This window comes from Labeo rohita, unplaced genomic scaffold (genome assembly GCF_022985175.1).
Source record: "Labeo rohita strain BAU-BD-2019 unplaced genomic scaffold, IGBB_LRoh.1.0 scaffold_306, whole genome shotgun sequence".
Taxonomy (NCBI): domain Eukaryota; kingdom Metazoa; phylum Chordata; class Actinopteri; order Cypriniformes; family Cyprinidae; genus Labeo; species Labeo rohita.
The window spans coordinates 4,013-30,538 of record NW_026129224.1 but is presented as its reverse complement, the minus strand read 5'-3'; the positions used below and the strand labels follow the sequence as shown (position 1 = coordinate 30,538).

Sequence of the window (26,526 nt, the reverse complement as noted above, 5' to 3'; positions counted from 1 at the left end):
ACCAACCGCTGGGTTAAAACAACCTAACCGCTGGGTTTTTGCATATTTTACCCAGCGCTAGGTTGTTTAACCCAGCAGTTTTTAGAGTGCAAAATATATTTCTTTATGTACGCAATGCAGGAAATATTGCACATGAACATACATTTGGTATCTGAAATTGATTCGAACATACAATGAGTAATACAATACAAGCTTCTGTTAAAATATTGCTCTGTGTTGTATTGAAATTCAAATCGCAGCATGCATCATCATGGAAATAAAGCTTAATTTCTTTAAGTCTGTACTGTACGTAGTCAGTCCTGACTGAGCAACATCTATTTCTGACTCTAAAAGATCACGCAAATTTCATGGCATTTTATTCATTTAATGTGAGTACACTGAGAATGTAGGCAAATATAAAAAGTTATTACACATAATAATGACAAGTTATTGTAAATGCAATGAGTGAGGCAGAAGTTGTGCATTCAATCTTTAACTCTCCCAAATCCACCAGAGGCTGTATATCCCTTTCCTTCATGGCCTCTAAAATACATTCACAATACACTCACTCAGCTTGAGTCTAGACTCATCTCTCTAGCCAGCCATACAGCTAACTTTTTATAGACACATGCTCAACTGTGCTGTATTGTTAGGTCTCCTGGAATCCCAACTATTATTCTCAGGATATAACCATAAATAGGAAATACGTCTAGCATTATCACAATTTTCTCTGACTCTACCTCACAAGCTTCTGTTCTGATCAGATCCAGCCCAGCCAACAATTCCCATTATCCCCCACATATAATTCATCTTTTCTCAGGAGCCATATCTGATGTTTGTCATGCCAAAAGCCAGCAGATGAAGGATATTCCCCTGAACACTGCTTGGATCTCACTGCTTAAGCACAGGCTGGGCTCCAAATTTACAGTTACCAACTATCACATTATTTAATAACAAATTATCAAGTGACTATTACAATATTTTATACTTTGGCCTAGACACTTATTTAAGCCATACTGAGTCTGGTTCCTCCCAAGAATTCTTCCTCATCATGCTTAATCTTCAGGAGGTTTATCTTGCCACAGTTGGATTGCTAGTATTATGACAAAGTCCTCAGTGCTGCTGCTTTGAAAAAAATAAAATAAAATTAAATCACACTGAAGCCATACTTGACGATTATGTTGTGTCTTTGGTGCATTTACCAGTAAACTGAAACATGCGGTATTATGGTAGGGTACTAGTGCTTAGTATCTTCATTGGCATCATAATTGAAATTACCCTATTATGACAAATAACTCAAGGACTGCATTACAAGCAGTCAAAGGCTGGCTGTTTTTTCTCTCAAAGAGATCAAAACATTGATTTGGCTTGCAAAAACTACCAAACAGTACCAAACAACTGTATAAACTACCTTCACACAGGCATCTTTGTAGAACAATCTCAATCTCAGAGAACAGGGAATGAACATCATCTAATAACCAGGTCCACAAGCTTTTCACAAGATTACTGCTACAATGTGCTTTTGATATATATCATCCTCATGTCATTACAAATCTCTTTTGTCATGTAAAGAAAGAAGCTGAGGTTTCCACTGACATAAAGATGAGAATTATGACAGAATTTTCAAAATGTAAGAACAAAAGTAAGAACAAAATTTTCATTAAAGTTTTCAATGTGCACTTTCTGTTGTGTCCACTTTAAAGTTTTTAAGATGTTTTTCTGTTCATTAAGTGATATTAAGGAGTTCTAGTAGCAGAGCTTTAAATTGATCCAGACAATGCCAAAGCATTTAAAGTTAGCATTATGAGTGAGTCAAACCAAGTTAGAATTAATTCAGATTTGTAGTTACTTTTAAAAGTAATCCATTACAATATTGTGTTACTCCATAAAAAAGTAACTAATTATGTTACTTAGTTACTTTTTATGGAAAGTAATGCATTACGTTATTTTGAGTTACTTTTTAAATCTGGGCAGGGCTTGCTTGTTTGTTTTAAATATAAAAAGTTATATTTTATAAGCCTCAGGCTGAAATAAAAGTAAATTCACATCTGTACAGCAGAATGCAGGAAAAGAAAATTCAACACACTTCAGCAATAAAATAAATAAATAAATAAATAAGAACAAATGTTTGTTTATCTAAAGTAATTTTTACTATTAGTATGGTTGAATTGGATCATCGAAGGTCAGCAGCAAAGACACTGGTTAATAAAATGGGATTAAATACATGAAGGACATTTGTATTAGCTAAAATATTTAATAAGTGCAGGTTTGCGTCATGTTCAGAGTTTGCATTTCACTGTTTTGATTCATTTTGAGGAATACAGAGATGAATTAATGCATGTTGACATTTAGTCTAGAGCTACAGTAACATCAAGTTCACACAGCAGCAGCCCGCACAAAGCCTATTTTCCCCTCCCTACCCTTACTCCTGATTTCTCTCAACATGGGGACAGGAGACTTGTCAGTCAATAAATAGGAAAACATAGCTGGCATTACTTATTTGACAAAGTAACTAATATTTTCTTGTAAAATAAAAAAAAAAAAATGCGTTACTTTACTAGTTACTTGAAATAAAGTAATCTGATTACGTAACTCACAGTACTTGTAATGTGTTAGCCCCAACACTGTTTATAGACTTGCGAAAGAAAAGAACTGCTTTATATTCTTGTGTAACAACAACAACAACATAGGTGGTGTCACACAAGAAAAAAAAAAAAAATGAAGGAGGACACCCACATCATGCTGGAACAGCTACTTCAATGTTTTACTCCATTTACACCGGCAGGTGTGTTACTCCAACTATTAGAGGTATTGAGAGGTCACAGTAGACATAAACTGAAATGCTGGGAATTCCTCTAGAATTCCCACTAGACAACTGATTAAACTTCTTGGATAAACATCAAACATCTTATTTACAGCCGGCATCTACAATCTTTGACTTGATTTCCCAGGCATTATACATTGACATGAAAACTTCCATGGAAATTCTACAAGTGAAAACATCTGGACTGCACATTAGCAAACAAAATCCTTCTATGGTAATACAAATATCACTTCCGGTAAACTCATTCTTACCTTACATCTACAAAAGTTTAGTTCTGGTGAAAACATGTAGCCAAAGCTCAGATTAGTGAATCATTTAAATCAGCTGAATATTTGAAATTAAATAAGACAGTAAATTGTGATTATACACTTTAGAAAATACTGGGTTAGGGCGGCCGTACACGGTGCGAATTCGGACAGTCGGAAGACCGTATGGCCACGCACACGTCACGAGTGACTTTGTTTACGGACGCAGTGGTACACGGCACGATTTTAAAACCTGCCGATTTCCGAGGCAATCACATTCACGAAGTTCCGCGCCAAAAACATGGACTCTGAGGAAGAGATCCTTTTCTTTGTGGCAGCAAAAAAAGAAAAGAAAATGAAGGGCATGGCAAAGAGTTTGGCTGAAGGGCAGAGAACAACATGGACTTTCTTTTCTTAATCGTCGTCGTGGAAGATATTGTAAATTACACAATCATTGCGTGTCATGCAAGTTTCTGCAATTTGTGACGTTGTTTTTATACATGTTAAAATGCTGGAGAGTTTAGGTATTATTGTATACATACTGCATCTTACATGTTGTATTGTTGTGGAAGAACAGTAATGCAGAATCATAAAACTGCCTTCAGGACTTTTGCTATATGGTTTTCTGATTGGTCATTTCCAGTTTGCTCAACAAATCGGCTCGTTCAACAGCACACACGTCACGCTTTCAATCCGACAGCTCCCGAAGTTTTTTGACATGTTTAAAAATGATTGTAAGGTCGGAAAGTGCTCGTAAGGCACTCTGCTCGTCTCGTAATTTCTCACACACCATACGAGCCCCGACCATACGAGAAGAGACGATTTCCTCCGATAACCAAAAAAAAAAAAAATCGCATGCGAGCTCGTACGACCTCAAAAATCACACCGTGTACACCCGCCTTTAAGAACAACCCAATTTTGGTCATTTCAGCAACCCAGTGAAACAAACCCAGCGGTTGGGTTTAATGATAGACATTAATATTTAATGATAACATGCTGGGCTGTTTTATTTAACTCAACTATTGTTTAAAAATATCTACTGCTTAAAATCAAACCAAATAGGTTGGAAATTAAAATTAAAATCTCACATACAATGACTGCAGTAACACATGCATGTCAATTTACAGATAAGCAAGAACACCCAGAAATGAAAAAAAAAAAAAAAATCCAGACAAAAGTAAAAACAACAAGTACATCTGTATGACAGTGAGGAAAAAGTTTAGAAAATAATGGCTATACAGCTTATGTAGTTAAATGCAACTTCTTTTTAAATGTGTAATATTGAATAACTTGCATTTAAAAACTACTTTGACCAGTTGACTACCAACGAATGTGCTATTATAAATTTCTCTGGTTAAAGAACATTGACCAGATGAGGTTATATGCCTCTTTCTCTGAAGAATGGCATTTGTTTTTCACCAATGTATTGCTCTTCTGTTCATCTGTGCAAATCTGTACTGGTCAAAAGCATTCACTAATGTTCTTCAGAAGTAATTCATTCTAATTAATTAAAACTTATTAGTAACTAGTGATAAATAGACAAACAACCCAACCTTAAAGGTAATCAGTATAGTTTTATGACAGAATAATTTCTCTCAGGCAACTATTTAATTTGTGGGTCAATTCTGGTCACATGTCTGGCCCAAATCAAGCACAAGACTTTCCCTCCAATGTACACACTATAAATTGGTCCTGTATTACAGACGAACAGGAAACATTCTTGATTAATTTTCACATAAGGAAAGTAAAAAGCAGTCAATTACAGACAGGTAAAAGTCTTTGTTGTTTTCCTACTTTTGCCAATTGAACTGAGTAAGTGAGTGAAAGAGATGTTGGAAAATGTTTCTCTGCCATAAAGACCCTACGCCAAGACTTTTTTTATGTTTCCCTGGGAGTCATGCAACTGTTAGTGTGACCAGAAATATTCTTTCACTGCGGTTCAATGCTGGTTGTCTGTTCTTCTGAAACGGCAGAAGATAAACGACCTTGCTTCACAGCCCCTCGGTTGAGGGACACCCCCATCACAGAGACGTGCTCAGACACAGGCTGCGCAGATTCCAGCAGGCATCCATCCGCCTCAGGAAACACCCTGAGAACAGACTGAGCTTATCTAGTGCTCTGCAAAACATACTCGACACATTCACACCATTCCTTAGTAAGATAAGCCTAAGAAAGGTGGACTAGTCATCCAATAACCAACTAGTTTGTTAATGAACCTACTGAGATTCTGTTCATTTAGTAGCTTTAAAAGTAGACAAATAAAACATCTCTACATTGCCTTTAAGCACCTTCATCAACACATTTCAGTTATAAGAAATTGCCTACTGTCTAGTGATGGGTCATTCTTGAACGATTCGTTCATTTTGAATGAATCTTTAAAGTGACTCGGGACGAACAAGTCGTCTCGGGGAGTGATTTGTTCAGCGCAACATCCTATTAGGTTCTGTACTGGAATTAGTTCACCTGTTTCGAGTCTTCAGGTATTTGGAGTCGTGCGTTCATCTTATGGGGCTGTCACGTGATGAATGAACGACTCAAACCCGAAGACTCGAGAGATGAACTAATCAATTCTCTTTCCGGCTCAGACTGCGTTGGTTAAGTTTATTGGGCTGTCGCGTGATGAACGAACTACTCAAACCCGAAAACTTGTCAGATAAGAGGCGAGGTGAGCTAATCATAGACTAAAGACCCAGGTAAACAATGAATTTATCTTTTCTGTTTCTTATAGCATTATAGTTTTGTTTTGTTTGAAGTGTGATCAATGTTTGTGTAAGCAGTAGATGTGTTAGGGAAGTAACAACATTTTAATTATATTTTGCTAAGTTGAACGAAATGAACGAAATGACTCAAAAAAAAGATTCGTTCATTTTGCTGAGACTCAAAGGTCAGAGTCGGTAAAATAATCCGAACTTCCCATCACTACTACGGTCATTTGTGTTTTCATTACTATGCTGAATCTGTTGACCTAAATTGTTTTGTGAGGACTTTTGATTGTTTTGTGTGCATGTACTTTTGTTGAAGGTCCATGTTTTGTGTTCATAATATTGCTGAAAAATACAGTCTGGCAAACATTGCTCTAAACTAGCCTGACTACACAGAAATCTCTTTATACTGACTAGTCATTCAGACAACGCATTGACTGGTTGATTTTGACTTTATTAGTGACACAATTTGCCAATGTCATACATATGATTGGTCAATACAGTGTTCCAGTCAGGGATGAACAATAATGAATGATTAATCAGGATCATTTTGCTCCAAAAATATAATCAGATTTTAAATTTCAATAACTGTTTTTTTTTTTTATTATATTTCATTAGAAATATTGCACTTCTACCCCTGTTGAAAAATCCAGCATATGCTGGTTAGGTATGTTTTGAAGCATGGCTGCTGGTTTGAGCTGGTTTAAGCTGGTCCTCAGCTGGTCATGAGCTGGTTTACGCTGGTCATGTGCTGGTCCTAAGCTGGTCCTGAGCAGGAGCTAGTTGCTTAGGATAGTGGTCGATATATCGGCCGATATTTGGCATTTTTCAAATATCAGTTAGTTTTTCTGTTTGGCCGATATGTTTGAGACTTTTATTTTGATGGAGCTGAGAACAGCAGCGCCTGCGCACACAGCACTCACATTCTCCCTCTTCATTGTTAGCTGTTGTTGTTTATCAGTTCTGCCTAATACGGATAGAAGTCTGTCTAATAATCAGATCGAACTGTTGAACAAATGAATTAAAAGGTATACAACAAAGTATCACAACGATTGCTTTTATATTATTAGTAATAGAAAGGCAAACATAATCCTTTCTTGTTTAACGTCAGTATTCAGCAAATACGCATTTAAATCATTTAAACAAATGTCTAATAAACATTTAATTCCACAGACCTTGCAGACTTAGTCAAACCTAGTTTTGAGATCTTGTGAAGTGTGCAATTGTATCCTGCATGATCACGTGCTCTTTGTGTGACAGTCAGTCCGTGCTAATTGAAAGTGGACTGGAGAAGGGTTCAGCCTCGCTGGAGACACGCGATCAACAAACTTTAAACTTGTGATTTCAAATTATGCTGCACTTTATCCATTTGTGTGCTGCATGTAAAATGAGTGTTACCTTGGCTTTAGTTGAAAAAAATATGACTCCCAATGCACACAAACTTCCCAGATTCCCAGAGTGCCCTGCTGGTTACAGTGTTTACTTTACTTGTATTTATATACTTTTAAATATTTCTTTATTTGTGAAAAATACTGTAATAGGATAATTCCATTTTAAATTATTTCAAATTTCTCAAACATTAATTTAAATAAATAAAAAATATAATTATAAATGATAATTCAAATTAAAAATTAGATACTTATATACACTAGTCAACATCTGAAGTGGATCAAAACCTTTCATCAGAGTTGTCCTAAAACCAAACAATGCGCGTTCTTGTTCTAGTACAACTTTGGTGTCCTTTGAGATCCAATTCAAATGTTGACTTCTATATATTGGCTTTATATCGGTCATCGGCCACCCTGCTCTCTAAGATATCAGCATCGGCTGTCAAAAAAAAAAAAAAAAAAAAAACACACAATATTGGTTTCAATATCAATATCAACCACTAGCTTAGGACCAGCACATGACCAGCTAAGAACCAGCTTAAACCAGCTAAGGACCAGCTTAAACCAGCTCAAACCAGCAGCCATGCTTTAAAACTTACCTAATCAGCATATGTTGTTTTTTTATAACAGAACAAATCAAGAGCTCAAATGTATGCCTTCCTTCTGATTGCCCTGCTTCCTAAGGTCATCAGACAAGTCAAGAACGTCTGATGCTCGGTCGTCCTGGTGGTCACACTGTGAAGAAACCAGATGTGGTTCCCCGAGTTGATTCAGCTGCTGTCAGCTGCCCCTTGTCCAATTCCATGAAGGAAGGATCTCCTCCCTCAAGCGAGAGGCATGATCTGGCATCCCCGGCCCAAGCTGTAAAGACTTCACTTTTGGCCCCTCAACGGGAGTCTTTACACCTCTCCGCAAGAGTAACTCACTCAACTTTGGAGGCTAGAGCCCCATCTACGAGACACCTCTATGCCCTTAAGTGGTGTGTGGTTTTAGATAGGTGTGCAGTCTGGAATGAAGACCTGTCCACATGTGATGTGTCATCAACCTTTCTGCCAGAGCTTCCACACTCAAATTGTATGTGGCAACCATCATAATGAATCATGCTCTCATGGCTGGCCAGTCAGTCAGCAAAAATTACCTCAACAGTAAATTTGTCAGAAAGGCTCAAAGATTGAATCCAAAGATTGAGGCCAACCTGATACTGTGTTGACCTGGGATTTCTCCACGGACCTCAGGGCCCTTTCAATGTACCCTATATGAGCCACTCTAGTCAGACAAACTTACCTCCCCGTCGCTTAAGACCACCTTCCTTTTGGCTTTAGTGTCAGTCAAATGAGTGTGGCCATGTTCACACTGTCATTTTTTGGGACTGACAACCGTATTTACTTACAGGTGTGAGTCTCGAAATGTCCCGTTCACACAGCAGCTTACAGTCGATTTTCGAATACTGTCTGTATGAACGTGCGACAGGAGTCAAGCCCGTATTCCTTACGAGTAACCATAGCAACAGAGACCAAAGCAATATCTAAGATGGCGACGTCTGTAAAACTGAAAGTATTACCACTTTCTGACATGACAATAGTCCAAACGTGCCACAAGCTCATCCATCAAATCAGCATTAACCAACAGCAGCTTTTAAATTTGAGTGTAGATCGGAACATTTGAGCCGTGCACAGAACACACAACTAACGGGAGGGAGCAGCTCCGGTGGAGACTGGATATAAAACTTTCAGATGACAAACAGCTAATTAATAGTCTCCTTGTTAGCTCATGCTTCTTAGGAACCCTCATTGAGGGTTTTGTCTCATATTTACATTATATAGTTAAGCAATATCACACAAGCAATAGGTGTAATATCACATAAGAAGTTAATAAGAAGTTAATAGTGTGTTATTTCAGACGCAATATTGTCCATTTTGCTCAATTTTGCCAACGAAAATATAAAGACAAAGCAAAACTGTTAGTCTCCAAGCAACACACAGCAGCATTTCATTTCTTAATCGAATCAAGAAGTAACAATAATCTAATAATCGCTTTAGTTTACATTACAACTGTCTTAATTTCTTTATTTTTTAGTGTTAAACCAGGTAACTTTTATTTTGACGGACTGCAAAACTGCAGGGAGCCCTTGACAACAGATGCTTTTTTATAACAATTTTATCATTTATTTATAATCGGCTTTAAGATTTTTAAAGAGCACGTCATATGGGTTTTTGAAAAAGATCTCTTTTTCAGTTTGTAGCATAGCTATCCTTCAATGTAAAAAAGTACATTATACATAAAGATATTGTCTCTCAAAAGAAAGAGTAGACTCAGAATCACCTTAAAAGGGTTAGTTTATCCAAAAATTTAAATTAGCCCATAATTTACTCGCCCTCCAGACATCCTAGATATATATGACTTCATTCTTTCAGACAAATCCAATCAGAGTTATATTAAAAATTATCCTTGCATTTCCAGGCTTTTAAAATGGCATAGATGGGTGTTTCTCTTCATCAGTCCAAATTAAGTCCAATAAAGTGCATCCATCCATAATAAAACATGCCTCCTGTAGTGTAAGAATCACTTTATTCTAGCTAATTAATCTGGTCGTACCCGGAAGCAGCTCCTGGCGGATGACGTCGGATGTCGGCATTGCACATGCGCCAGTGAGTTACGTGAAAACCAATGCTTTGTACAGGAACAAAGTTTCCTTACTTTAGCTAAGGAAAACCAGTCTCTGCTTGGTTTATATTGAAATCCAACATTTTCCTTTACAAACCCTCGTTTTGAACGTTTGAACATTGTTTTGTTTTGATCTCTCCACGGCGCGTTCGCATTTATCTCTTTCGAGTGGCACACGCACAACGCCGACGTATTACGTCATTTGCCTGGAGCTACTTCCGGGTACGCAAACTAGATTACATTTGCATAATCCCTGCCTGCCCGCAAACACTTACGCTAGAGATCTAGTATGTAGTCTATTTTATTAATAAAAATCGAGGGGAAGCATTGACAAGTGTGTGTGTGCGCAATGCAATCTGCGATCTCTGATCTCTGACCTCTCTCTGTGTCTGTGTTTGTGTGCGAGTGATGTGTGTTGGTTAGTGTGCATCAATTAAAGCAGTGCATTAATATAGAATGGTTATTAAACTGACTTGGAAATACTTGTGTATTAAACAGTTTTACTGCACATCTGCCAGCCAATCAGAATGCAGTATTCAGACAGACCATGGAATAATTAAAAGTTAAGACACGGAGCGTCTTTTGTCTGTCATTCTTCAGACATTACAGTAGACATATTTTGGTTTACAAACTGTATTGATTCATCTGTTAGACACGTTAGCACTCGGCTAACGTATCCACCATTATTGTTTTGTTAAGTGTTTACAGTTTAGCAGCTAAACTTTAGCTGTGTGCACGATTCGCTTAAATAAGTGTTACATTTGTTTTTTTTGGTCATTATTTCAAAAACAAGCTTTTTGTTGGGGTTCCCCTGGTAAATTCGCATTCCAGGGCCTAAATATGATGTTATTGGGGTTGCTTCAACCCGCGACATCAAAAACAACTGCGGATTTGGCAACACAGATGGTAGCGCTCGCTAACTTGTATAAGTACTCCTCTCTGTGCCAATCACAACAGGCTTGGCTATCTGACCAATCAGAGTAGAGTAGGCTTATGGAAGAGAGGGGTTTACAGACATTAAGCCCAAAACAGATTCAAATGAACCATTTTGAAATCATGGACAAATGACTCTATGTATAAATGTATATGTTGAGAAAATTACAATGTTTTCTGACCTTAGATGCATTTAAACCTGTTGTACGGGACTCCAACACAATATTAGACACTTGGAAAATAAATAAATACATAAATAAATACATACATACATACATACATACATACATAAATAAATAAATACATACATAAATCAATAAATAAATATGACCTACTCTTTAATAACTTTTTTTTTTCCTTTTGGTTAAAACCATGCTCTTGCCCTACCAAATTGCCTTAACACTATGGGAACCCTATAATAATGGTTTGTTTTTAAGTAGATTGGGTTGGTTGGATTTGGTGGAAAACTGAATGCTTATGTCATGTTGTTGCATGTTGTTGCATGTTTACATTACGTTTGTAAATATCCAAAAACAAAAAAACCAAAAAGTCTGACTACTACAGCAATCATTTGCACTAGATCTAAAGACAGTGTAATACAGTGTATGTCTCGCATTTTTCATAGACAAAACTAATCATGTTATCAAAGTTACCTGGTGGCTTATCAGAGAGTGAACTAGAGAACACAGAGTTATTCACGAGACCAAAAAAAAAGAAGTTTTGCAATAAACTACCCATTATACTCCATGAGCTCATTCTAAATTACCAGGCGGATGAGCCTCAGACTTCTTCTCAGCAGGAAACATGAAAGATCCAAAATTGTTTTATAAAACAATGTAAAAACACAGCAAAAATCAGTTTAGGAGGAAAGTGCACAGCAATCTCCTAATCCAACAATACTGTACATTGTTGATGGTACTGTTCTAAGACTGGACTGCAGTCAAGTCTTTGGCAGTGGTGGGCAGTAACGAAGTAGTTGTACTTCGTTACTGTACTTAAGTACATTTTTCAAGTATCTGTACTTTACTGGAGTAGTTTGATTTTGAGTAACTTTCACTTTTACTTCACTACATTCCAAAGCGTAAGATCGTACTTTTTACTTAACTACATTTAAAAAACATATCGTTACTCCTTTGCTACGTGTTCTGAGACGCACAAGCGGTGTCTGATTAATGAACAAACTGATTCTTTTCAATGAATCTGTTAAATTGATTCGCCAACCGCACCAAACGATTCATTCACGAATTGGAATGATCCGATTGCAGCTGTTCTCGAGTCGACAACCCATTGATTCAAATGATCCGTTTAGAGCGAGTCTTCAGTCAACTGAATTCACAAGTAAGAACCGGGAGATCTTGTGAGCGCAAGCGCGACTGATGCTGCGAAAAGTGAATTACTAATGTCGAATTTTAGGATTAATTATTATAACTAAAATCATATTTAGGTCAAAGCTGTGCGTTGTTTGTGAATTACGTCTGCTGTAAAAGGTGATCTGTTTCTGAAATGCTTGAATTCAGACACATCAACATCACTTCTCTGTTTTAGGTCAAAAACGAAAAATTTAAATATCAGATTAAATAAAATAACTCATGCACGTTCATATTCCCCGCTTCTGTAACCTTAGCCGTTTTATTAAAATGCTATGCATGTGTCTGTTTTTATATTGTTTAGCAACAGTATAAATTTTTATATTGTTTGGATCAGCTAGCCGAATAGACAGATGAATGTTTATTCATAACCATACTGAAAATAAGTAAATATTGTTAGCTGATGCTAACTGTCTAGCTATAACAAGCTAGCTGGTGCTAAGTTGAGGTAATTTTTAGATATAAAGTCCAAATATTTTTATTCAAGAATCTAGATAGATTACATCTGATGAAAAAAAAGAAAGGATGTGATGTTCAGAACATAGTGACTACAGTAAAGTGGAAAGTGATGCCCTCTGGGGGCATTTGGCCAGGGGTGTTTTTACACAGACAATGTTTGAAAGAAAAAAATCATTATGAAAATATAATTATATTTTCCTTAAAATGTTCTTACTAACTTCAGGCCTTATTCTCATGTCATATATAACTGTGATGTTATGCAAAACAACAAACACTTTTTCTTATTGGTGAAAATTAGATGGTCAAATCTGTTTTCTCTCAGGGACACTGCAGTGTGAGCTTCACATTGAATATTACTACATCACTCTCGTCAGTATAGTCCATATCAACAACAAAAATGTATTTTTACTCCATATAGTGGTTATTTTGGGAAAATCCCAGGTGTTTTGAGCAGTAGGATTATATATATAAAAAAAGCCAATATAAAATTCAATTAAGTAGCCTATATAAAATTGCAAAATAAATCTATCAGTACTTTTTTACTTAAGTACATAAAAAATCGAGTATTTTTTTACTTTCACTCGAGTAAAATTGAATGAGGAGCACTTTTACTTTTACTGGAGTAATATTTTATTGTATGTATCTGTACTTTTACTCAAGTACTTGACTTGTGTACTTCGTCCACCACTGGTCTTTGGTGATTATTACATAATGAGTAACGTTTATTGTTAGCTGAAAAACAAAGCCACAACAGACTGTTCACAAATTGTTACTGGATCTAAATGGGTTTGTGACTCATTGTCTCATGGGTCCGAGTTCTGCTATCTTGGCCACATGTTTGAGAGCTTAACTCATAAAAGAGCTTGAACTGATTAACAGCAGTGTTTGGCAGTGGTGACTTTCACAATCAAAAGTACACAGCACATGCGAGATGTGTTCAGAAGGAGGCCAAAATGGATGATGTGGTTCATAATGCAACATAACCATAAAGTCTACAGTCAACTCAGTTCTGCAGTCCTTGAAAGGGCACAAGCATAATTAACAGCTTAAACGTGGATTACTATTATTATTATTGTTATTATTAATAATAAATTGATAATATTTATTAAAGCAATAATAAAATAATAATAGCAATATTTAATATTAATGTTTAATAATTATTATAAAATAAAAAATTATAAAGAAATGTAATTGCAAAACAAAATTTAAATCTCTTTGCTGTCAAATGTTTAAAGCAGCTTTTTTTTTTTTGAAATCCACAGAGAGACATTAAAGCTTCTCTTTTGATGATAACATATTTATAAACTATTATATTTTGACTGGTTTGTTAGTTTTGTTTTGTATTGCTAATTGAAAATATGTAATTGAAATGTGAGCCCAGCAAACAGTTTTTGAGATTTCTTACTAGAGTTGCTTACTGTTGACAACCGATTTATTTATTCCATTTAGATTGGTTTAATTGTGTTTTTTTGTTTTGGTTTGTGTTGTTTGTTTTTTTGGTTTCCCTTTGTTTTGACATTGAGAGGGGAAAAGCATGGGCATGTGACTCTCATAATGCAGAAAAGTAAGGAATAAACTATTCTTAAAAGTCTTCTGTTAGTATTTAACTTATTTTATAGTGGTACAGTCGAGGAAAGACTGCGCTGACACTATAAGAAAAGAAATTTGACCTGATAGCAGGAGAATTCATGTCAACAGAAAACAGGATGTGGTCTTGGTCCTTGTAGGATCACGTCCAGCCTAATGATGTCACAGAGGAAATTCCCCACTTCAGATGTATGATAAACAGCAAGAGCGAAAACAATAACACAACCTGACACAAGAGCAGAACTTCATCAACACTGAGGCAGACCGACACAATACTGACTCTGCTTAACCTCATAGAGGTAGACATGAAGGTGGATGTTTGTACAATTATGCTGAAGACATTTTATTTGCTAAAAAAAAGTCGAAACTGTAAATCAGATGACAGAAGGCACGTAGAAGATTGTGTGCAACAGGGGGTTAAACTTTATAAGGTTAGAAGTTGCTCTTCCAAAGTCAGTTTTTAACATTTAGCACGGATTCAGTTTGATATATAGATTTAAAGGCCACACAAACAGCTGGCCAGACAAAGTGTACATGTGTCTGTCATGTACAAAACATTGAGCGCAGTAAAATGAATAATTTACGGTCAAACATAAGCTTCAGATGGATTGCCAAGGAATCGCTGATTGGCTCTCTTAAGCCAAATAAGAACAAGGCTTAATTTATGTTCTTGCACAGTGCATTATAAAGCCCTGATACTCTGCTTAGCAGAGGTCCTCAGTCTACATCATGCTTCACTTTCAGCTTCTTATCGTTGAAATAGTGTAGCAAACTCTCCCCGCAGCACCGGCGGCATAGGAAGAGAGGGCCAGGAGTGCTCTTTTAATAACTATCTGGGCCCATATCTCCTCTGTGCAAATTAGCAAAGCTTTAGGGATTTTACTGGCTTTACATTCCACAATGGCAGTGAGAACGAATGGCTGACAAAACCTGACTGCAGCAAATTCCACACAATGCCGCTTCCCTCTTCCTTACTAGCCCACTCGGACTCAACAGATCCTCTCTGAGAAAACCAACCGATGACCAAAGTCTCTGAAAGAGGAAGGACAAGCACTGGTAACTTTGTTGATGCAAATTAACTGTCTAATACTTTTATTTTAGAACAAAAATATTCTTCAAATAGTTAATCTTCTTATTTGCATTTTTAAAACATTTATATATTAACAATATGTTTATTTAACATTTTACAAGAAGATAAAATGTAGGTAAAATAGTTATGACTTGTAATAATAAGGTTGTTGTATCAAAACTTTAGCAAGCTATCCTTAGACCAGTGGTTCTCAAACTTTTTATACCAAGTACCACATCAGAAAATATTTGGCTCTCCAAGTACTACCATAATGACCAACACTGAAAAATAGTAGCATAGTAGGCTATTCAGCTACAGCTCTGCACAGTTTAAAAATGAGGCAGTTTTATTCCTAATAAGAATATTTATTTTTGTCAGCCACTTTAACATTGTAAATACACAGTTTAAACATTAACGCTGCACAGTACTTACAAACAGACAAATAAAAAACCTTAAATAATGATTAAATGAAAGTGTGTTGTACCTAAACATTAAATAAAAACTTTACTCAAATAAAGATTAAACATAATGTGTTTTAACATTCATTTATATTTTATTTAGTGATTCCTCTGCATACCACTAGAAGGAGCCTGTACCGCACTTTGAGTACCACTGCCTTAGACGTTGTGTTTTCAAAGAATATGTTAAGTTGTTGTGGAGTCAGTCTGTACCTGTTTGCAAGCCATGCAAAATAACTAATTTATTTTCAGGAAATTCATTAAAAAGTTTGTTTTGGGATCCTGTTGACACTTCTTAGAAATGTCGATATTGATGAATAAAGCATAATGTGTTCTGTGAATGAAATAATTAATAAATGTTTTCATTGAACACCTCCACAATTGACTCCTGATGTTTCCACAGGTAAATGTGAATGCCTCGAAATAGTACATAATTTCAACCATTTTATACTGTCCAACAGTACAGCTTATCTTTGGTCAATGTTTGCCTGATTCTAGAAGAAGATATACACTAGCACAATCTTTCACTACAAATGAGCAATTTCATAAGCACATTCCTGTTGCATGCTTGAAATGTTTAACACAGGGTATCTTTAAGACGTTTTTAAGACCTGAAGTAACATTAATACTGTATGTTAATGCAGAACAAACCCATACAACATCAATATTATATATCACAACATTTTTACTTAATTAAACAGGCTGTGGGTCACATTCAACTGCATGGTAACTGCAAGTTTAAAAATACTCCAGACTTGTTTTATTCTATATACATGTTGTATTGCATTTAAATATATAATAACATAAAATAAAGGTGTGTTTAAGAATGTACAGATTTTTGTGACAATATAGTAAAATCTCTATATTCAATGTGCTATTTTTCTTAGGTTTTTTCTTCTTCCTATAATGAGGCCTCCACAAGCCAGGTGACTTGAGGCATGTTGAATTAAATGCCAAATACTAAAAATGAGCAATTTCATGAGCACATTCCTCTAGCATTCTTGAAATGTTTTACACAGGGTATTTTTAAGACTTTTTAAGATCTGCACAAGTAAAATTAATACTGTATGTTAATGCAGAACAAACCCATACAACATCAATATATAATATATTACAACATTTTTAATTAAACAGGCTTTGGGTCACATTCAACTGCATGGTATTTTCAAGTTTAAAAATACTCAAGGCCTGTTTTATCCTATATATTGTATTGCATTGAAATTTACACTATACATAGGGACTCTTATTTTGAAATGACCTTTTTACTATTTCCAGCTGCTCATTCAAATAGATGAGGGAGATAAAATAAGCTCTATTACCACATAGTACAATATAAGCACAATAAAGTAAACACTGTCATAATTCATCTAAAGATCATACGAAATCGTTTGGCATAAATACATGGTGTTGACTGAAAACTGCTCTAAAACCTCAAGCCTGTGAAAGACACAAGAGAGGTGCACTTTTTCTTTGAATGTGCACCAATTGCATTTGTTAAATTATTACAAACCTATATTATACAATATTATTAATACAGTTCATGGCTTGAGCAGCACAGGTCTACAAGTTACTTGACCAAAACTCACTTTTGGAAGTGCCTGACAGTCACTCTGACTCAAAATGAGCCAAAATAATGGCATTTATATGACAGCGGTGAGCAGTGACGTTTTTACCCATATATGCCTGCTATGATTTTTTTTTAAATATATAAATATACACATTTATAAATTTTATGGGTCTGGCTTCCAGTCTAATTCATGCCCAGTTAATTTTAGCTGTACAAAACAGCTCATTTACGGCTTGACTTTGCAAATTGGTGTGTCTTATCGTCATTTTAATTTATTTAATTAATTAATTATGAACACACTGGTTTGTAGTGCTAACAGTTTTACCATTTACTGCACTTTGTTAGTCTTCCTGTTATTTCTCTATTGCGGCTAATGAACCGGAACCTCGTCCATAGGCTTACTTCCATGTTGAAGAATAAGGTGGATAAATCTTATATATTTGTATTATTTGTATCACTTTATTAGTTTAATCAAGTATGTTGTCAAATAACATATCTTCAACATACACTGTCTATGCTAAAAATGTAAATATGTTTTCAGTGGATTTCAAAATTTGTTTTGCCTGAGAAAGCATGAAAATATAGCATTACTACGTTTTCATTATTATTATTATTATTATTATTATTATTATTTATTTGAGTTAGGTCTGTATCAAACACAATGCAGCACAAAATCACCCGTATGCCACCAAACCAATGAGAATGCCCAACAATCCTTACGAGTTATACCAATAGAGCTAAGACACCAAAACTGCTGTGAATCCTCTTGCCCGAATGTTTCCGTAACTGGCACAGATTTACAGAAAATGACTGTAGTTTGGCAAATTAATAATTTTACATACTTATTCCAAACATTTTATTATGTAAACTTTAAGTTACCTCTCAAATTATATTAATTAGCCACTCAGCTAACCCATTCTCTCAAATTTCTTGGGTATGCCGAACATTCGCAGCTTATCCACCTTTTTCCTGAGTAACCAAAGTGTGCTGCCATGACTGCTTCTAACTTCCGTTTGAAAGCTATAATGTTCCTGTCTCCACGGAAATCCATGTCAAAACGGGGTAAAAAGATTGACTAAATTAATTTAAATTTAAACTTTCTCAATATGACTCAATTTAAAAATGTGCACATTTGGTCAAGCATACACATTTGGTAATTTGGTCAAAAATGGTCAAGCAGCACTGTGTGGCTGACACAATAACAGCAATATATTTAAGAAATTCATGTAAAGTACTTCTTTTGCATAGGGCTGTTCAATTCCGAAAGTTTTGGATTTTCTGGGATCGATAGGATTCGATTCCAAGAATCGATTCCTCACTGTTGTTTTCGATTTTTTTTCGATTCTTGTTTTTTAGATTGGAGGAACCTAATTTCGCCATGACTGCAGGACATAAAGGTTATAGAAAGTAGCCTTCTCATAATATGAAGCTTTATTTGTAAAAATTATAATGCATTTCTTTAGCTCTGATTGATTTAAATTGTAATTTAGTCTGCATTATGCATGAAATTAGTCATAGCCCACAGCTCAGCAGTGGACATTATTTTTACTGCATGAACAAGACATGAAGTGTCTAAAATGTGCACAGTTCAGCTGAATGATGTTTACCTTAACCGTATGCTTTGCTCTCTGATTTTTTTATTTATTTTTTCAGAATAATCATTGGCTGATATAAAGGTTAAAATAAAAATAGCATTTTATTTAAGATGTAAATAAGATCAAGACCCTTGATCACGTCATGATCTATCTATCACAACATAAGCGGTAAATGAATTGGTGCATCCTCAAACTTGAGCTCAGTACTAAATTTTCATTCAGTTTATTTCCATGAATCAACGATCAGCGACATCTGATGGCATAGCAGCTGAGATGTGCAGCCTTCGTAGGATGCAGCCTTCCGTTTGAGAGGCACCCATAGGTAGAAGCTTTATTGAACTGAAAATGGCTCTGAATGAGGAGTCGATTTCCCTTGATGAGATTCCCAAAGCCTCGGAATCAATTCTTTTGGGAATCGATTCCCAGCCTTACTTTAGCACACCAGCAAATCTGTCCGAGTTTGGCACTGCATATCTTGCATTCTATGCCAAAGACTGGCAAGGAAAAATGAGCATGGCTTGCTGTGCCCAAGTTAAATAGCTCGAAAAAATGTTTGAAAAAACAAAATAATGTGTGTTCTTATCATTTTGTGGATGAAATTTTTGCCCCAATCTGGAGCTATAAGTAGGATATGTGGACGCATGTGTTTCAAAGCAGCTAACCTCGGACCGCTTCATGTCATTTACCCACTCATTAAACTACGACAGGTGAATTACTGCAAAAAACGGTTATTGCAATGCTGTAAGGTGATGAAACTATGGCGTCGTGTTTTTTAAAACCATATTCATCTTCACAGTTTCAGCTAAAAATCTTTTTTACTGTACTATGAAAGAAAAAAGCCGCCTGCATCTTGGATGGCCTAAGCGTGAGTAAATTTTAATTTTGGGGTGAACTATCCCTTTAAGACTTTTTAAGGACACACTGAATCGGTTTTCTGCAAAAACTATTTATAGGATTTTTGCTTACTAAAATTAGAACAACAGACCAATGTTAAAGATAACACTATGACTGTTAACTAACTAACTAAAAAGCTATAATAACACTGATAGAGAGACTGATAAATTGAGAGATATGGACAATTCTTGCATGGTAACTGCATTTTGGTCCTCAGTTAATGAATCACAGTTTTTTTATGAACTTCTTTTGTACTTGTTCACCATCTTCTTCATGGGAACTGGGCAGTTAAAATTGTTGTTCATCATCTGATCATCTAAAAATCCTCTAAACCAGCAGTGCCACATATGGTAAAGTGGTAAAGCTTAACAGGATCCTTCTGAGAGCAGGTGGAAAAGAAAGGATCCAGCAGCGGAAAGAGCCACTGATGTTCTTTAGATACAGTGTTGAGACGTGCAAGACTGGAGCAGGATGTTGTTAAGCACATTCAGACTCTGGAAAAAATAAATACTGAACATTCTGTCATATGTCTGAACTCATGTGAAACAACAACATGCCTTCTAAACAACTATACAATAATGGTTCATAAAAGGGCATAAAAATACAAGTTACTGGCTGCACAATAGGCTGTACAACACTATACAATGCATGCAACTATTGCAGGCATTTTACTGACATTATATTCTAATACAGTCAGAAAAGTGGTCCAAATGATTATATTCATTGACCGTATCTTAATGCCAATATTTCTATCCCCTTTGTCTGTATTACATAATATATGGTAAGGGGGAGAGGCTCTTTACTGGAAAGCCAAAGAATGATAGCAACAGCAATGCAGATGTGCCAGCAACCGTTTCAACTTTCAAACTGTGAAATGACTGAATTACTTTATTGCTGTTTTCTAAATCAACAGCAGGAAACCAAGACTAGGACCAAACAGTCACACTGATTCTCATTCTCAGACCAGTGAATCAGACTGTTGAGTAGGACCTGTTGTATTGTGATTAGTCTATAGGCTCATTTTAAGGTCTCTGGCCATTGCATTCATGCACATGCATGTCTGTGGTTGGTTTACAATGCTGAACTCCAGCACAAACATTTTGGAAACAAAAAAGTACAGTTGGAAAAAAACTAAAATATTGGCACCCTTTGCGATACTGTGCAGTGGTTGCAGTTGCAAATGTTTTGGTGCTCACATGTTTTGTTTTGTTTTGTTTTGTTTGCATTGGAACCACACACACACACACACACACGTTTGTTTTTGTAAATTGTGGGGACTTTCCATAGACTTCTATAGTTTTTATACTGACTAAACGATATTGTCTGTCCCCTAACCCAACCCTAACCCTAAACCTAGCCCTCACAGAAAACATGTTTGCATCCTTACACTTTCAGATAAACATCCTTTACTATTTTTGATAATTTTTTAACATTGTGGGGACCGCAGAATTTAAGGTTTTACTATCCTTGTGGGGACATTTGGTCCCCACAATGTAGCAAAAACAAGTACACACACACACACACACACAAAAAAAAAAAGAAAAGTCAAATCTAATACAATTCCACACAGAACCCTAAAACATGCACTGGACAAAATTATTGGTACCCTTAACTTAATATTTGGTAGCACCCCCTTTGGGAAAAAAAAATAACTGAAATCAATCGCTTCCTGTAACCATGAATGAGTTTCTTACACCTTCTCTACTGGAATTTTGGACCACTCTTCTTCATTCAGATTTGAAGGATGCGTTCTCCCATCTGCTGTTTTGAGACCTCTCCACAGGTGTTCTATGGGATTCAGATCTGGACTCATTGCTGGCCATTTCAGAACTCTTCAGTGCTTTGATTGTAACCATTTTTGAGTGCTTTGTGAGGTATGTTTCAGGTCATTGTCCTGATGGAAGACCCATGACCTCTGGTGGAGATGTAGCTTTTTGACACTGGCCACTATGTTGCACCCCAAAATTCTTTGGTAATCATCAGATTTCACACAGTCAAGGCATCCAGTGCCAAAAAGCAGTAAAGCAACCCCAAAACATCTTTGAACCTCCACCATGTTTGACTGTAGGGACTGTGTTCTTTTCTTTGAAGGCCTCATTTCTTTTTCTGCAAACGGTGCCATGATGTCCTTTACCAAAAAGCTCTACTTTTGTCTCATCTGTCCATAGTACGTTCTCCCAGAAGGATTGTGGTTTTGTCACATAAGTTTTGAGAAACTCCAGTCTTGCTTTTTTATGCCTTTGTGTCCTCCTGGGTCTCCTACCATAGCGTCCCATTTCATTCCGATGGTGACGGATAGCACGAGCTGACAGTGCTGTACCCTGTGTCTGCAGATCAGCTTGAATTTGTTAGGAAGTTAATCAGAGTTCTTTATCCACCATTTGAACAATCCTTCAGTTGTAATTTTTCATTAATTTTGCTCTTCCGTCCACATCCAGCAAGGTTAGCAACAGTGCTATGGACTGTAATCCTCGTCATGATATTGCGCACAGTGGACACAGGAACATTAAGATCTCTGGAGATGGACTTGTAGCCTTGAGATTGTCCATATTTTTCCACAATTTTTTTCTCTCAAATCCACAGACAACTCTTTACACTTTTTTTCTTTTCTCCATGCTCAGTGTGACGCACAACACAAAGGTTATGTCAACTTTTCTCCATTTTAACTGGTTGCAAGTGTGATTACCATATTGCCCACACCTCTTACTTGTCAAATGTGTGTCTAAATACAAATTACAGGAGCATCACATGTTTGAAAAGCAATTATTTCTTACAATTTTGACAAGGTGCCAATAATTTTGTCCAGTCCATTTTTGAGTACTGTGTGAAATTTTATCAAGTTTGACTTTTCTTCTTTGTTTTCTTTTCTTCTTTTTTTTTTTCTGTTGTTGCAGTGCAAACAAAAACGATAAGCACGTGAATACCAAAACATTTGCAATCGGAACAATTTTCTGAGAGAAATGTTGCATTTTCTGACAGAATTGCAAGGGTGCCGATATTTTTGGCTATGACTGTAAAAATTGTTAAGGTTTTATGAATTCCAATGAATAGACATGCTTTTCTAGTGGAATCTATAAAAATTTAAGTGGAAAACACAGAATTGGGGAAAAATATAATGGATTTACAAGGGCCCTAAAAAAAACAGACCTCAAAAGTGTAATAATGACCTGGTCTCAGTTCAGGTTTTCAGTGGTGGCCAGCACAGTGTTGAAGTCAAGAGGCTTATTCAGTTTCTGGATGGGCGTCTTGCAGACAGATGTTGAGTAACACTAATGTAGAGCACTCTGCACCCCCATTGAGTTTAAGTCACTCATTTGCAATCAACCACAAATCTGAATGCAGGCCTCTGTCTGTTTGCAGTTGCACAGATGCATTGTGGGTCTGGAAACAAATGCATATAACTGTCATATGGGACTATTAAAACCAGCCGAGGAATGCATTGCAAATTCAAAGCGATTTGGGATCCACTCTTTCTGCCTTACAATCTATAACATCAGCTCTGAATTTCTAAAAGGTTTAGACACAGACTGATGGTCTGATTTTCAGCACCATGACCTAATACGGTTCCTGTTGAGACTAAAACACAGACATTACAGCTTTAATACAGTGACCCACATAAAAGACTTCATTAAACAAGCTGCTGAAAAAGCCATTCATTCAGTCAGGAGAGACTGTGTAACACAATGCTGTTACTGCTGCAATTACATGAAAGCCTCAAAGGCAACACTTTAAACCATAAGAAGTGATATATGTAGTCAGCAGAGCTCAATGAAATTGGTTCATTTTTCAAGACTCCACTTTTGCATAATTAGGTCAAAGTTTAGTAATAAAAAGCATGTCTAATTCATTTAAATCATGGAATTTATACAATAGTAACAATTTGTTAAAAATGAACCAAAATCACATTTATATGGTCCTATGAAATTTGTTCTATTTGTCCTTAAATTCTGTTTTATTCTTCCCAAATTCGTGTTTTAATTTTTCTGTTTTATTTTATTTTATTTTATTTTGTTTTATTATTTTTTAAATTATATTTTAATATTCAAAAAGTATTTATAATTCACTGAATTCATAAAACCATAGCAATTTGACAATGTATTAATATTTTTAGAATAAAAAAGCCTTAAGAATTTTTTTGTTTTGTTTTTTTCAGAAATCCTGCGTTGTCTATAAATTTTTCTGGATTTACAATTTAATACAAATTTATTATCAAAATTTGTGACATTCAAATGATTAACAATTTAATTCTTCTTAAAAATTGTAATCAATTGAACATTTTACAGTTCCTTTTCATTTCTGACAAAGCACTGCATATTGCTGAAATTATGTGGCCCTACGAAGTACATTATTTCCCACCCTGATGTAAAATACTATGCAATTTAATAGCCCTTTAATGTCCTACAGTACACAAACATATAGACACTAAGGGGGACACTGATTTGTCCTTAATATCCAGATTAATAATCCACCAACATGCGTTTGGTTGCACCCTTGCTATAAAACGTGTAACTCTCAACAGTAACACAAATTAAAAAAAAAAAAAAAAAATGTCAAAATCAAAAATACCCAACACAAACACACATACACATGGCATGATCATGACTCATTTTAACCAACAACTCAATTTCCACATATAATGAAAAACACACATGCAAAGGTTTTGACCTTTTTTTGAAAACTCTGTCAACACTAAGGTTTGTTAACCATGTCAGTGCTGAAGTCTGTGAGCTGAACACAGTATGAGCCACTCATCTGGACTGCCACTGGCTATGACTCAAAACCTAGTGTGCTGCCTATCTAGACAGCATATCGGAACATGCAGCTAGGGCTGCACGATTAATCGCACGATGTCGTGAGGCGCGTTTAGTCAATGAAGCCGGTACTGACAAGCTACGCCAAAATCGCGCGCAAAATCGAATTCGATTTTGAGCGCGATTTTGGCGTAGCTTGTCAGTGCTTTACGGCTCTGTGTATTACTTGCCGCTCCAGCTGAACGCACGTGATGGAGCTTTACTACTAATCAAAGTACCGGCTTCATTGACTAAACGCGCCTCACGACATCGTGCGATTAATCGTGCAGCCCTACATGCAGCATTTCTATAATGGCCTGTCCCAATACTCACACTTGCAGTCTCTTTTGTCCATTTGTCTACTTACATTTTTCCAGTATTCTGCCAAAGTGTTCAAGTGGGCATGTAGAACTTTTGATTACCAGATGGAACACCCAAAAAACTTTTTTTACAGAGACAACACAATGTAGTCATTGTGATACTTCTAAGTTATAAAAGCATTTTACAAAATACACATATTTCTATCTGCACTACTGAAGCAATTCTAAATTCTAAACTGCAAGATATAAACTCCGATCTCACAATTCTGAAAACAAAAGTCAGAACTGTGAGATATAAACTCACAACTATTAGAAAAAGAGTCACTTGTACCTTTTTACTATATTACTTTTTTTATTCTGTGGCAGAAAAAAAAATAGAATCGCATGATGTAAACACAGAGTTGTGAGATGTAGACCTGAATTTTGAGATAAAACGTTACAAGTACCTTTTTTATGGGGATTGAGATACACTCAGCGTCAAATTCAGTTTAGTATTTAGTGTACGTTAGCTTTGGCATTTTTTCAGACCTGGGACAGTCTTGCACATTTAATTTCTGTAGCGTGCACACGCTTTCAAGTGGCCAAGTCCGCAAGTGTGTGTATGTATTGGAACAGGCCCCACGTCATATGCTCCGGTAATTAATGGCATCATAAGTACGTGCAGCGTTTTTGGCCATCAAAGGTGCTTTGCAGCATTTGAGTCTGCGTGTCTACAGTCCGTATCGAGCTGATTCGAATCACGTTTATGACGCCCAAAATGCTGCCTAGGTAGGGTTAGGGTTAAAGTTGTGAGGCACAACCGCTGTGTCCGTGAAACAAAGACTCGTCCAGATGAGGAAAGTAAATCAGAACAGAGAGCAAACGCTGCCTCTCAAACTCATCTGTACTTAGTATGCAACCGGTGAGCGCAACTCTGACTCGATGCAAAAAACATAAACAGTGATAATTATACTAACAACGTAATCCGAGGTGGCCTAGTTTGTAATATTTACGATGGAAAAAACAAAGCGAGTAAGCACAAAGAGTACATTAACGACCGTTTCTTTTCTCTCAGAGGAAAAAAAGCTAACAGTGTACTCACAGGATTGTTGTCTGAGGAAGAACAGCGGGTACTGATTCCAGGTTTAAATGCATACATCTGACAGTGGTACGGAAACACAAACAGCGGCTCGGACATGAGAACACCCGGTAAGGGCCACTGCTGAGGAGAAACACGCCGAGTACACTTAAAAAACAGGGTAAGTTTCGGACAGTCCGCAACGCCATGACCAGCCAGTGCGCCGTAAGAGCAGTGTGCAGGAATTCAGCAGTCCAGTGGGAAGTAGGGCAGTGTACTAGACGGCATAAAAGACCAATCAGAGCCTCCTCAATCATGTTCCCGATAAAAGCCCAGCCTACTAAACTTTCGCCTACTACACACTGCGTTACCGGCATTAACGTAGTACGTACAACTGTGAGACAACTGTGGAGATCTATAGTACTAAAACCCAAAAAATTACAAAAAAAAAAAAGAAAAAAAACAATAAATGTAACATTTAAAATATGTAAAGTAAATATATAAATCTATAATTAAATATACCAATAATTTTGTTGTTTTAATGTTGCAATATATGTAAGAACAATTACTGATTTAAAGTTCCAATGTATCCAATGCAGATTTTTTTTTTACATAATTAACTTAATAA

At 36.2% G+C, this 26,526-nt stretch overlaps 1 protein-coding gene across 1 annotated transcript in view; it reads right to left on the bottom strand.

The window, feature by feature from the left end:
* Positions 1–26,164, bottom strand: part of LOC127160257 (peroxidasin homolog) — a 64,867-nt gene extending 38,703 nt beyond the window's left edge. The window contains exon 1 of the mRNA XM_051102920.1: positions 25,923–26,164. Within this exon, the coding sequence (XP_050958877.1) occupies positions 25,923–26,107 (185 nt within the window). The 5' untranslated portion in view covers positions 26,108–26,164. The remainder of the gene's footprint in view (positions 1–25,922) is intronic.
* Between the last annotated feature and the right edge of the window lie 362 nt (positions 26,165–26,526).